General features: G+C 46.9%; 1 protein-coding gene across 1 annotated transcript; it reads right to left on the minus strand.

The window, feature by feature from the left end:
- Positions 1-464: 464 nt before the first annotated feature.
- On the minus strand, positions 465-6,508 carry PSMD8 (proteasome 26S subunit, non-ATPase 8). Its single transcript, XM_060131455.1, has 7 exons — positions 6,129-6,508; positions 5,018-5,090; positions 4,788-4,890; positions 3,404-3,569; positions 2,323-2,423; positions 1,693-1,804; positions 465-1,026 (listed from the first exon to the last, which is right to left on the minus strand). The coding sequence occupies exons 1-7, from the start codon at positions 6,489-6,491 to the stop codon at positions 889-891; spliced, it is 1,056 nt and encodes a 351-aa protein (XP_059987438.1). The 5' UTR covers positions 6,492-6,508; the 3' UTR covers positions 465-888.
- Positions 6,509-12,308: the final 5,800 nt, after the last annotated feature.

Below are 12,308 nucleotides of genomic sequence, written 5' to 3' on the forward strand. Positions count from 1 at the left end.
GGGTGGGGCGGGGCAGAGGTCTCCATGAAAGCACCACATCCTGGCAACACGAGGCTGGACCCAGACTAGCAATAAGGGAGGTTCCATTCATCCAGCATGCGGACTGATGCACCCAGGGGTGAGATGTTCTCATTCCCCTTAATACCATCAGCCCCATTTCCAAGCCGATCTGGTGCCAAGCTCAGGGGTTCAGTGCAAATCATTCTGGAAAGCAGGAATGATCATTCCCTCTCTGAAGCTGGGGAAACCGACTCTAGAAGACTTTCTTGAAAATCCCACAAACCACAAATGGCTCAGCCAGATTTGGACTCTGCCTTAAACACCTTCTTGAGGACTTCAAGGCAGGAAATAGGCTGGGGGGTGCAGGAGGTCGTAAGTCACAGCACTGGCTCAGAAGAGTGGGAACCAAGGCAAGCCCATGCCAGGGCCCATGCCTTTTGTTCCACAGAGGTCCATTCAGCATGTCATTTTAAAAAACTGGTTTAATTCATTGCAAACATTTTTCAGAATCAGGACACTTCGCCCCCTTCACTGAAACACTCTGGTACGTTGGTCTGGCCTTTCTGTGTGTCCACAGCTGGCTGCAACAGTCCCTCTACCCGGGGCCTGTGCTCTCCCCGCTGTGCCACTGGGCCCCCACAGTGGACATCTGTGTTTGAGACCTTGAGCAATGGCCACTGGACAGAGGCTGGCCCAGGGTTACCTCAGACCTCCTAGGGCCCCCAAACCTCCAAGTTCTTCAGAGATAAGAACTTACGTCCCTACCATTCCACTCGGGGAGACAAGGGCCTAAGAGAGAAAATGTCAATCCACCTTTATTGGGGGAAACCCTGCACTGCAACTGCCTTAAACAATGCAAGCTCTGCTCCACCCCAGTGTCTGGTGGGCTCAGACGATCATCTCCAGCTGCCGGGCATACTCGATGACCTGCTTGGCCAGCTCCGTGGAGGGGATGGTGGTATCTTCCGGCTTCTGCTGCTGGCTGGCAAAGCTGTAGTAGTTGTTGAGGCCCAGGACCCACCCTCGCTGCAAGAAGGGAGAGATGAGAGATGGGTGGGGTGATCACACAGGCACCCTCCCCTTACCCATGTGGGCCCTGGCTCGCTTTCCTCACCAACCCTACTCTACCTTGCACAACCCTAGGCAAGTAACTTCACCTCTCTGTGCCTCAGTTTCTCCATGTTTGGAGAAACTGTCTTCCAACAGTGTTTGGACCAGAGTAAACGATCACTAAGTATCAGCTGTCACAATCACTCAAGTTCAGTTTCACCTCTTCCAGTCTGATCTTGACCCTCCTCAGTCACCAGGGCTATTGCACCCCATGCATCAGCATCTCCAGGGGCACTGCTCCCACACAAATACCCCAGACCAAATGAAGCAAAGTCTTGTGGGGAAAAGCTGCGACCTCCAAGGAATTCTGATAAGCCCAGCAACCAACATATGCTAAGCCTCCACCTGCACCTGGAGCCAGGTGCTGGGCTAAGCTCATCCCACATATTAAACTCTAGCCCCTTTCTACACGTAGGGAAATTGAAGTTCGGAGAAATTCGGCAACTTGCCTGAGGTCACACAGCTGGATTTAAACCTGGGCAGTCTTGCTCCAGTGTCCCTCCAGGCCACCCCACCCTGCTGTTAGTGAGTGCACCCCTTGGCTCGCTGGCCCCATGGTCCCCTGCCCTCCACCCCAGCCACCTTCTTGGCGTAGTCTGTCATCTTTTTGGGTGTGTTGAAGAAGAGGATCCGGGTGGCCTCAGTGAAGAGGATTTTTTCATAGGCCTTCTCGATGCACCCAGCAATCTCATCCCTGGGGGAAGACGAGATTCTCATTACTGAGCACAGACAACTCTCTAGGCCCTGTCCTCTCAGGCCAGACCCTTCAGTTCAGCACTGATGGCTGGAATGTGTTACCTGCCCTGTTCAACCAATCAAGGCTCAGGGGAGAGTAGCTTGACTAGAGTTGCAACGCTAGGGCCACAGGAGGGTCCACACTCAGATCTCTGGGACTCCTGGGCCCACACTCTGAGGTGAAGCCATACGACTCGTGGAGCACTTCCATGAGAGGCAGCAGGGTCTCTGTCTGCTGAGTGCTGTCTGGGTGCCAAGTCCATGCTCAGGGTCTGATGTCCACGGGCACACACATACACAGCCCATAGTGGGCTCTTACCCCCATCTCATAACCAGTTCCAGTTCAGAGAAAAGGAGAACTGATGTGCCCAGCTTCCCCAGATCACAAGTGGCCAGAATGGGATTTAAACACAGAGCTGTCTGACTCCAGAGTCCAGGCTCTTTCTAAACTCCACATGACCCTGGCCCCCCACACACCTGATAGTGTCAAGCAAGATATCGATGAAGAAGGTATAGCTCTCAGCAGGGATGTTGCCTTTGGCCAGGAACACTTTGTTGTAGCTGCCCTCCATCAGGTACTGTAGAGGACAGGGGTGAGGAAGAAGAGAGGGTGAGGAAGAGGCAGCACAGGGGCCTACCCGCTGAGGCCTCACCATACTCCCAGTGCCTCCATAATCCACACTCTACTAGAACACTCTCTGCAATACAGTCACCCATTCCCCATGCAGACTGGGTCCTACTCTTCCCGGAAGCCCTCCCTGGTTTTTTCTCTCTCTGTCTCTCTGTCTCTGTCTCTCTCTGTCCCAAGCCTGCCCTTGGTTAGTATCTAATTATCTATTTTCCAGGAGGGAGACAGGGCTGGAGCCACCCCAAGCTCATTCCTCTACATCTTTGCCCAAGCTGTGCTGCCGCTGCCATAAATGCCTCTCTCCCATCCTCTCCCCACAGTGAAATCCTCCCATGAAACCTCAGCTCTAAGAACTACTTCTTAACCTTAGGTACTACAGCTCTTCCTTGATTCTGCTCACCTTGTTCCAGAAACCGTCCTCTTCGCTGCCCCTCAAACACACCAGGCACGTTTCTGCCTTGGGACCCTTGGACTGGCTGCTCCCTCTACCTGGACCATTTCCCCCCCAGATGACCACGTGGTTGGGTTCTTCACCCCTTTAAAGTATTTCTCAAGTTTCATCTTTTCAACAAGGCATTGCCTGACCACCCTGCCCCTGCCCCTCCACCCTCCTTCCTGCTTTATTTTTCTCCACAGCATTTCACATCTGACAGACCATATACAGATTATTTAATCTTTTTGTTTATTGTCCACTTCCTCACCTGAATGTCATCCTCACAAAATCGAGATTCTAACTGTTTTGTTCACTGTTGAGTCTGAAAACCAACCACAGTGCCTGGTACAGGGCTGGGGCTCAATAGCGGTTGGACAAAGGAGTCCATAGGCTGAAAGATGGGTGAACCCTCTCATTTGGGAGGAAACCCTCCCGAATGTCTGTCCCTGTACCACTCCCTTTAGCCAGGCCCTCCCCTCCCCCTTCCTCAGCCTCACTTGCTCGAGGGACACCGGATGCTTGATGTATACATTGGTCTGGATGTCCTTGGCAGGCAGCCGCTCCAACTCTGTGTGGAACTCGGCCACCCGGTTCTGGGACAGCAGGAAGAGAAGGTTGAGGCCCAAGAGCTGGTGCATGTAGGCTGACTCTGGGAGCTGCTCCCTGTGGACCAGGGTGGGACACCAAGGTAAGGAGGGCTTAGGTACCGACCAAGCCCCCCACTCCAGGCTTCAGGGACCCTGACGACTGCCCAGTGCTCTCTCCTTGGAGGGGTATTGGGTCCTGGGTTTTCAGATGAAACTAAGGCCCAAAGAGACATGAAGAAGTCACAATTATATGGGCCCTAGAAAGTGATCTCACACCAGTAAAGTGACTTAGCCTCAGTTTCCCCAACTGTAAAATGGGTATCACCACAGTACCCATCTGATAGAGGTGGGTTAAATAAATAAGGGTTAAGTTATTAAATGATTTAATACAGGTAGTGATTAGAACAGTATCTGGCCCAAATAAATACTATATAAGTGTTAATTATGATTATGATATTAAGAATCATCACCCTCAGTTTTGGGGGGAAACTGAGGATTAGGGAAGTAAAGTCATTTGCCCAAGACGATATAATCAGGAAGCGGCAAAATTAGTTTCAAACTCAGGTTCGTCTGGCTTCTGATGTCAAATTCTTAATCATTAGTCCATGCAAGCCCCATTCAGTTATGAAGCCATTCAGTTTCATATTCAACACACAGCCAGTGAGTCCCTGCTCTGGGCCCGGCTCCATGCTAGGCAGTGCTGGGACACAGCAGTGACTAAGACCCTTCTGCTTATAGAAGACTCACAGTCCAGTGGGAGAGACAGGGCTGGGATGGGGAGACACAGACAGACGGGTCAGGGCTGATACAGCGTTGGAGGCCACAGGAAAGAGCTTAGTCTGAAACCTGAAGGCTATGGGGAGCCAGGACAGGTTCTAAGCTGATGATAAACATGGTCAAATTTTAGTGTCACAAAGAACCTACTGGCTACCATGGGGGGATGAATCTGAGGGGACAAGGCTGGGGCCAAGGCAGGTAAAAGGGGATAGTGGCTACACTGGGGAGTGGGAATGTGAAGGGGGAGACAGACTGGAGCACAACAGAGACTGGATGGTATAATCCCAGACTCAGGACCTCCAGGCCAACCCCTAACCCTGAGGCTTCTGGAGGTACAGCTATGCAAAGGGGTAATTCCAGAGTGAAGGAAGATGTCTCAAGTGGCTAGAGCATCAAGGATAAAAAGCTGCCAAGTAACAACCCCGTGCGCGCGCGCGCACACGCACACACGCGCACACACACACACACACACACACACACACACGCAAACCAAATTAGGAGCAGGGCCCATCCTCACTTGTAATCGAAGTAATAGCATTTGAGCTGGGCCATGTACCGCTCGAAGGAGGGGATGTCCTTGCGTAGGATACTCCACTGGGCGCCTATCTCCAGTATGTCACCTGTGGGTAACAGGGGAAGCTCTCAGGAGGTGACTGTGGTCCGACCCTGACCACCACTGCCGCCATTCCTGCCATGACCACAGCCCATAACCCCCACCCCCACCCCACCAACCCCAGTGACACTCACGGGCCAGAATGAGCTGCTGTTTGGTCAGTTTGGTCCCTGTGGTTGGCAGGAAGTTGAGCTCCAACAGAACCAGCTGACGAGGAGGGCAGGGGAAGGAAGGAAAGAAGATGGGACTTCAAGTACAGATTACTTACCTTTTTCTAGGTCTTGGTTTTTCCCTCCTAGAAAATGGAGCTAATCATCATCCCCGACTCATAAGGCTGTTATGAGTATTAAAGGAGTCAGTCCTCATAAAGCCCTCAGATCAGGGCCTGGGCACATGATGAGGGCTCACTTAAGATGACCTCATATTACAAGTATTAACTGATCCACTCGAGAAACAGTAAAGCCACTCCACGCCTGACCCAATGGAATCAAGGGGTGGGGAGACACTAGCACCTTCAATTCTTCTGCAATCTTTTCCCACACTTTGGTGGGTTGGGCCCAGCTACCCCCCTCCATCTACACCAGGGAGGAAAGGGGGCTAACCTCTTCCCATAGTCCAGCCCACACACTCTCCCTTATCAGATACACCCCCCTCAGCAACTTGGTCCAGCGCACTGTATTTGTACTCTCTCCCAAACACACCTGGCCTGAAGCAACCCGAACCCCATTCTGGTCCTCTACTGTGAGAATATTTTTCCTAAGTTCAGTCTTGCCCTCACAACTTGGCTGGGCCCCTCTCCCCACAGACGCACCCCTAAGCCCCAGATTTCTCAGACCCTAACTTGACCTGACCCTAACCACGAACCCCATCATCTCAGCCTCCTTCTTCCATCACCCTGTCCAGTCCTCATTCCCCACTTGGTGTCGTCCAGAATCCTCCATCAGAAAAACTCTGACAGCCCCATCCTGCCACTCCAGCCAGCTAGGTCTCCAAGCACCAAAATTTTAACTTCTCACTCGTCTGTGCCAGAAACACTCTTTCCGTCTCCCCCCACCGTGGGGCCGCATTTGGTCCATTCCAGGCCCCTCTCACGTCTTCATTCCTCCAAGCCCGCACTTCGGCTGTTCCGAATCCTTCACCCTATTGGATCACCCAGCCCGTCCTAGTGTCGGCGCTGCGGCCTCCCCCCGCGCCCGGAACTCGGCTGGGTCTGGACCCCTCGAAGCACCCCCGGCCGATCCCTACCTTGAGACGGCCGAGCTCTTCCCCGCACTTGCTAAGATTGGGGCTTTTACGGTTCCATTCGCCCTTGAGTTGCTCGTACATGCCGGCCGCGGCCTGCAGGACTGCGCCCGAGGCCGCCGCAGGCCCCGAGCTCGAGGCTCCCGCCACCCCGTTCACCGCCGCGGCCGCCATCTTCCGTGATGCGGCAAATCGCCCGCCCGATTTACGGCAGCGACGCCTACTGCGCCTCGCCCGGCAGAAGTGGGGCCGAGAGGTGGAGCCCAAAGCCGGGGGCGGGGCTGCGACTGTCCGCCTCCGCCTGCCAGGGTTAGCGTTCAGTCGCTCTCGGGGAGGTGCCCTCGGAGCCCGGCTCTTAAGGAACATGTTAGTCGGAGCTCCGCCTCTGCTGTCACTCAAGATGGCGACCGGAAGTCGCCACCTGCCCTAACTGAAAATGGCAGCGGTGGCAACGCCTCCCCGCCTAGCTACAGTCTGGGCTTTCGAGATGCTACGTTTCTGTATTGGAGATTACACCTGCGTGACAGCTTTTCTAAACCAAGAGGTGGCGGTGGTGGAGCCATTTGGATAGCTGTGTTATTCTTCCCATGTTACAGACAGGCTTTGAGAGGCTGGGTAAACCTCCAAGAGACTAACGGCTGAGATTTGACCTTAGGTCTTTCTCTCTAGTCTCTCAGTGCATCCTTCCACACTTTCTCCGAGCTTGTACGAATACGCACAAACTTTACAAAAATCATCCAGTCTTAATGACTTTAAATGCCACCATATATGCGGAGGATTCCCAATTTTTTTTTTATCCCTACCCCCGATTCTTCCATTTATATCACACCCGCCTATTTAACATCTCCACTTTTTCTCAATTCTCTTGTCTCCATCATTTAGAATGTCAGCTCCATGAGAGAAGGGATATTTATCGGTTTTCTTTACTGCTGTATTCCCAGCACGAGGTAGACAGTCAATGAATATTTGTTGAATGAGTGGGTGTGTAAACAAGTTGTGTCTTCCCCAGCCCCACCCCCCAAGCTGCACCGGTGGCTTGCGGGGATCTTAATTCCCCCACCAGGGATTGAACCCTGGGGCCATAGCAGTGAAAGCCCAGAGTCCTAACCACTGGACCGCCAGGGAATTCCGAAGTTGTGTCTTTAAAAAAAGTTTTTAAAGAAAAACTGCATCGTACTATACATATTTTCTAAAAAGCACAGTGCTTTTTAGCAATACACTAAAGACATCTCTGGAGATCAGTGGGCATATTTCTGACACTTTAACAAAAACGGCTGCATAATATCCCACAGCATGAATATACAATTCATGTAATGGTGCCCATATTGATGTTTGTGTTATTTTTGTTTACTTGTTTGCCACTTCTAACAATGCTGCAGTAAAGATCCTTAAGGGGAGGGGAGGGGGAATGGGAGGAAGGTGGTCAAAAGGTACAAATTTCCAGTTATAGGATAAATAATTGGGATGTAATGTACAACTTGATGACTACAGCTAACCCTGCTGTATGATATGTAGGGAAGTTGATAAGAGTACACCTTATGGGTTCTCATCACAAGGAGAAATTTTTTGCCTTTTTTCTTTCTTTTTATTGTATCTATATGAGAGATGGATTTAAGCTGGACCTGTTGTAGTAATCGCTTCACATTACCTGCAAATCAAACCATCATGCTTAAACTTACAGTGATATATGTTAATTATTTCTCAGTAAAACTGGGGGGGGCGGTGTAAAAAAATCCTTAAATGCATTTCTTTGAATACAGTTTTTTATTTCTAAGGGACAGATCATAGGAATTAAGATTACTGAGTTGAGATAAGCATATTCTTTTCATTTTAATAGACATCATAAGATTGCTTTCCAAAGTTGTAGCAGTTCACAGTTCCACCAGCAATGAAAGTGCTGACAGCATCACTGCTATTGGGCTATATAGCTTCTGCTTTTTCCTTTTACCAGTCTGATAGGGGACGAGCACTAATTTTTTGTTGCTTTAGTTTGGATTTCTGTACTAATGAGGTTGAGCATCCTTTCCTGTGTTTATTGAACATTTGGATTTCCTCTTCTCTGAAATTTTCTGTGGGGTTATTGCATTTTTCTATAAATTTTTAGGTACTTGTGCATATTGGAGATAAAACGTTTTATCATATATGTTGCAACTATTTTCTTTGGTCTAGTGTTTATTTTCTGAATATATATACATATATACATTTATAATTTATTCATCTTTTGCCATGCAAAATTTTAATTTTTTTTTTAGAAGATGTTGGGGGTAGGAGTTTATTAATTAATTAATTTATTTTTGCTGTGTTGGGTCTTCGTTTCTGTGCGAGGGCTTTCTCTAGTTGTGGCAAGCGGGGGCCACTCTTCATCGCGGTGCGCGGGCCTCTCACTATCGCGGCCTCTCTTGATGTGGAGCACAGGCTCCAGATACGCAGGCTCAGCAGTTGTGGCTCACGGGCGTAGTTCCTCTGCGGCTTGTGGGATCTTCCCAAACCAGGACTCGAACCCGTGTCCCCTGCATTAGCAGGCAGATTCTCAACCACTGCGCCACCAGGGAAGCCTCCAAAATTTTAATTATTACATAGTCAAATTTATGTAACTTTCTCTTTCCCTTTTGCTTAGGAAATTCTCCCCATGCCAAAGTAAAACAAATAGTCTCCAAAACTTTTTGGTAAAATATTTGTGTTTTTCCACATGTGATTTTTATTATTAATCTTGAATTAAATTTTGCATATGGTGTGAAGTAGTGATCTAAATTCGATTTTATCCTCACAGTCAATTTTTTCAGAAACATTTATTAAACTATCACTTTCTCACCAAAGTGAAAAACATTTGTATCATATTAAATCTCTTCAATAATCACACATATTTTAAGTCACCTACTGTATTCTACTGGTCTATATTTATTATTGGTAAATACCATACTGTTTTTTTTTAATATTTATTTTTTTTTAATTTTTATTTTTGGCTGCATTGGGTCTTAGTTGCCACATGCGGACTCCAGAGCATGTTGGCTCTGTAGTTGTGGCACGCAGTCTCTCTAGTTGTGGTTCGCGTGCTCAGTAGTTGCAGCGTGTGGGCTTAGTTGCCCCACAGCATGCGGGATCTTAGTTACCCGATCAGGGATCGAACCTGCATCCCCTGCATTGGAAGGCAGATTTTTTAACCACTGGACCACCAGGGAAGTCCCCACACTGTTTTTAAATATTTATTCTTGATAAATACCGTACTGTTTTTTATATACATATATATATTTTTTTTTATGTTGTGGTGAAATGGAAATAAAATTAATCATCCTAAAGTGAACAATTCGGTGGCATTTATTACATCCACACTGTTGTGCAAATACCACCTCTATCAACCTCCAAAACATCTTCATCATCACAGAAGAAAACCCATTTCCCTTAAGCTGTTGCCTTACATTCCTTCCTTTTTCCCTGCCCCTCGTAACCACCTATCTGCATTCTGTCTCTGTGCATTTACCTATTCTGGGTATTTCATATAAATGGTATCATAAAATATGTGACCTTAGACGTCTGGCTCCTTTCACTTAGCATATTGGTTTTGAGGTTCATAGATGTTACAGAGTATTTCAGTACTTCATGCCTTTTTATGGCTGAATACTATTGTATTATTGTATGGATATACATTTGTTTATTCATCCACTGATGGACAGTTGGGCTGTTTTCACCTTTTGGTTTTGTGAATACTGCTGATATGAACATGCATGTACATGTACTTGTTGTAGAATATGTTTTCAATTCTTCTGGGTAATATACCCTGGAGTGGAACTGCTGAATGATACAGTAATTCTTTTTTTTTTTTTTCAGTGGCCACGGCTCACGGGCTCCACCGCTCCGCGCCATGTGGGATCTTCCCGGACCGGGGCACGAACGTGTGTCCCCTGCATTGGCAGGCGGACTCTCAACCACTGCGCCACCAGGGAAGCCCCTACAGTAATTCTATGTTTAACCTTTTGAGGAATGACCAAACTGTTTTCCATGACATCTGAACAATTTTACATTCCCACCAGCAATATACAAAGGTTCCAATTTCTCTACATCCTTGCCAACACTTGTATTTGCTGTTGTTTTTTAATTATTATAGCTATCCTAATGTATGTGAAGTGATATCTCACTGTGGTTTTGACTTGCATTTCCCTGATAACTAATGACGTTGAACAATCTTTTCATGTGCTTACTGGTTATTTTACATATCTATTTTGGAGAAATGTCTGTTCAAGTCCTTTGCCATTTAAAATTGAGTTGCCTGTGGTTTTTTGTTGTTGAGTTATAGGAGTTCTTCATTTTCTATATACTAGTCTTTATCAGATATATGATTTACAAATATTTTCTCCCACTCTGTGGGTTGGCTTTTCATTCTCTTGATGGTATCCTTTGATTCACAAAAGTTTTTAATTTTGATGAGGTTCAATTTATCTGTTTTTTTCTTTTTTTGCCTGTACTTTTGGTATCATAGTTAAGAAATCACTGACAAATCAAAGGTCAAGATTTTCCGCTATGTTTTATAGTTTTAACTGTTTTTGTTTTTGGCCACCCTGCGTGGCTTGTGGGATCTTAGTTCCCTGACAGGGATTGAACCTGGGCCCATGGCAGTGAAAGTGCTGAGTCTTAACCACTGGACCACCAGGGAATTCCCAGTATAGTTTTCACCCTTAAATTTAGGAATCTGATCTGGTTTTGGTTAATTTTTGTACACGGTATAAGGTAAGGGTCCAACTTTTTCTTTTACATGTGGACATCCAGTTTTCCCAGTACCATTTGTTGTTAAGAGTGTCTCTTCTCCTTGGATGGTCTTGGCACCTGGTCAAAAATCAGTTGACTATATATGTGAGGGTTTATTCTGAGATCTCTATTCTATTACATTGGTCTGTATGTCTGTCTTTATGCCAGTAAGACACTGTTTTGATTACTGCAGTTTTGCAGTTTTGAGATTAGAAAGTATGAGTACTCCAACTTTGTTCTTCTGTTTCAAGATAGTGTTGGCTATTTGGAGTTCCATATGAGTTTTAGGATATGTATGCAAAATTGCCATTGGGATTTTGATAGAGATTGCACTGGATCTGTATTTCACTTTGGGTCATGTTATGGGCTAAATGGTGTTCCCCTAAAATGTATATGTTGAAGCCCAAAGTCCCAGTACCTCAGAACAGGACTGTATTTGGAGATAGGGCCTTTTAAAAGGTGATTACTTTCTCTTTCTTTCTTTCTGCCGCTCCCCACGCATGCCATGTGGGATCTTAGTTCCCCAACCAGGGATCAAACCTGCGCCCCCTGCAGTGGAAGCGCGGAGTCAACCTCTGGACCTCCAGGGAAGTCCCCAAATGTGGTTACTTTAAAATGAGGCTCAATGGGCCCTAATCCAACCTGAAAGGAGTCTTTATAAGAGGAGCACTTTGGACACACGAAGAGACACCAGTGATGTGACCACACAGAGGAAAGACAGTGGGGACACCGCAAGAGGGCAGCCATCAGCAAGCCAAGAAGAGAGGCCTCAGAAACCAAACCCGCTGACACTGTGATCTTAAGTTTCTGGCCAGAATTGTGAGAAAATAAATTTCTGTTGTTTAAGCTATCCAATCTGTGATATTTCCTTATGGCAGCCCTAGCAAACTAATTCAGATAGTACTGTCGACAATATTAATTCATGAACATGGGATATCTTTCCATTTATTTAAGTCTTCTTTAATTTCTTTCAGCAATGTTTTGTAGCTTTCACTATACAAGTCTTTTTCCTCCTTGCATAAATTTATTTTTTAAATAGTTATTTATTTGGCTGCGCCGGGTCTTAGTTGTGGCCCGCGGGATCTTTAGTTGCAGCATGCGGGATCTAACTCCCTGACCAGGGATCAAACCCGGGCCCCCTGCATTGGGAGCACAGAGTCTTAACTGCTAGATCACCAGGGATGTCCCTATAAATTTATTCTTAAAACTTTTATTCTTTTTGTTGTTGATGTTGTAAATAGGATTTTTTTTAAAAAAATTTCCTTTTCAGCGTATTCATTGCTGGTGTATAGAAATGCGACCGATTTTTGTGTGTTGATTTTGTGTACTGCAACTTTGCTGAATGCATTTATTAGCTCTAGTTTTTCATACGTGTGGACTCTACCTATAAAATTTTAATGAAAATGGCTTTGGCATTTAACTGCCATATGCCATATGCCATAC

This window comes from Lagenorhynchus albirostris, chromosome 19 (assembly GCF_949774975.1).
Source record: "Lagenorhynchus albirostris chromosome 19, mLagAlb1.1, whole genome shotgun sequence".
NCBI classification, from domain to species: Eukaryota; Metazoa; Chordata; class Mammalia; order Artiodactyla; family Delphinidae; genus Lagenorhynchus; species Lagenorhynchus albirostris.

Excerpts from the sequence above, each read along its gene's own strand:
- PSMD8 (XM_060131455.1), bottom strand. The coding sequence starts at position 6,491 with ATGTTCCTTAAGAGCCGGGCTCCGAGGGCACCTCCCCGAGAGCGACTG. Across the intron at positions 2,424-3,403 it reads ATCCGGTGTCCCTCGAGCAA|TACCTGATGGAGGGCAGCTA; the intron begins GTGAGGCTGAGG and ends TGTCCTCTACAG. Across the intron at positions 1,805-2,322 it reads ATCTTGCTTGACACTATCAG|GGATGAGATTGCTGGGTGCA; the intron begins GTGTGTGGGGGG and ends GTCTTCCCCCAG.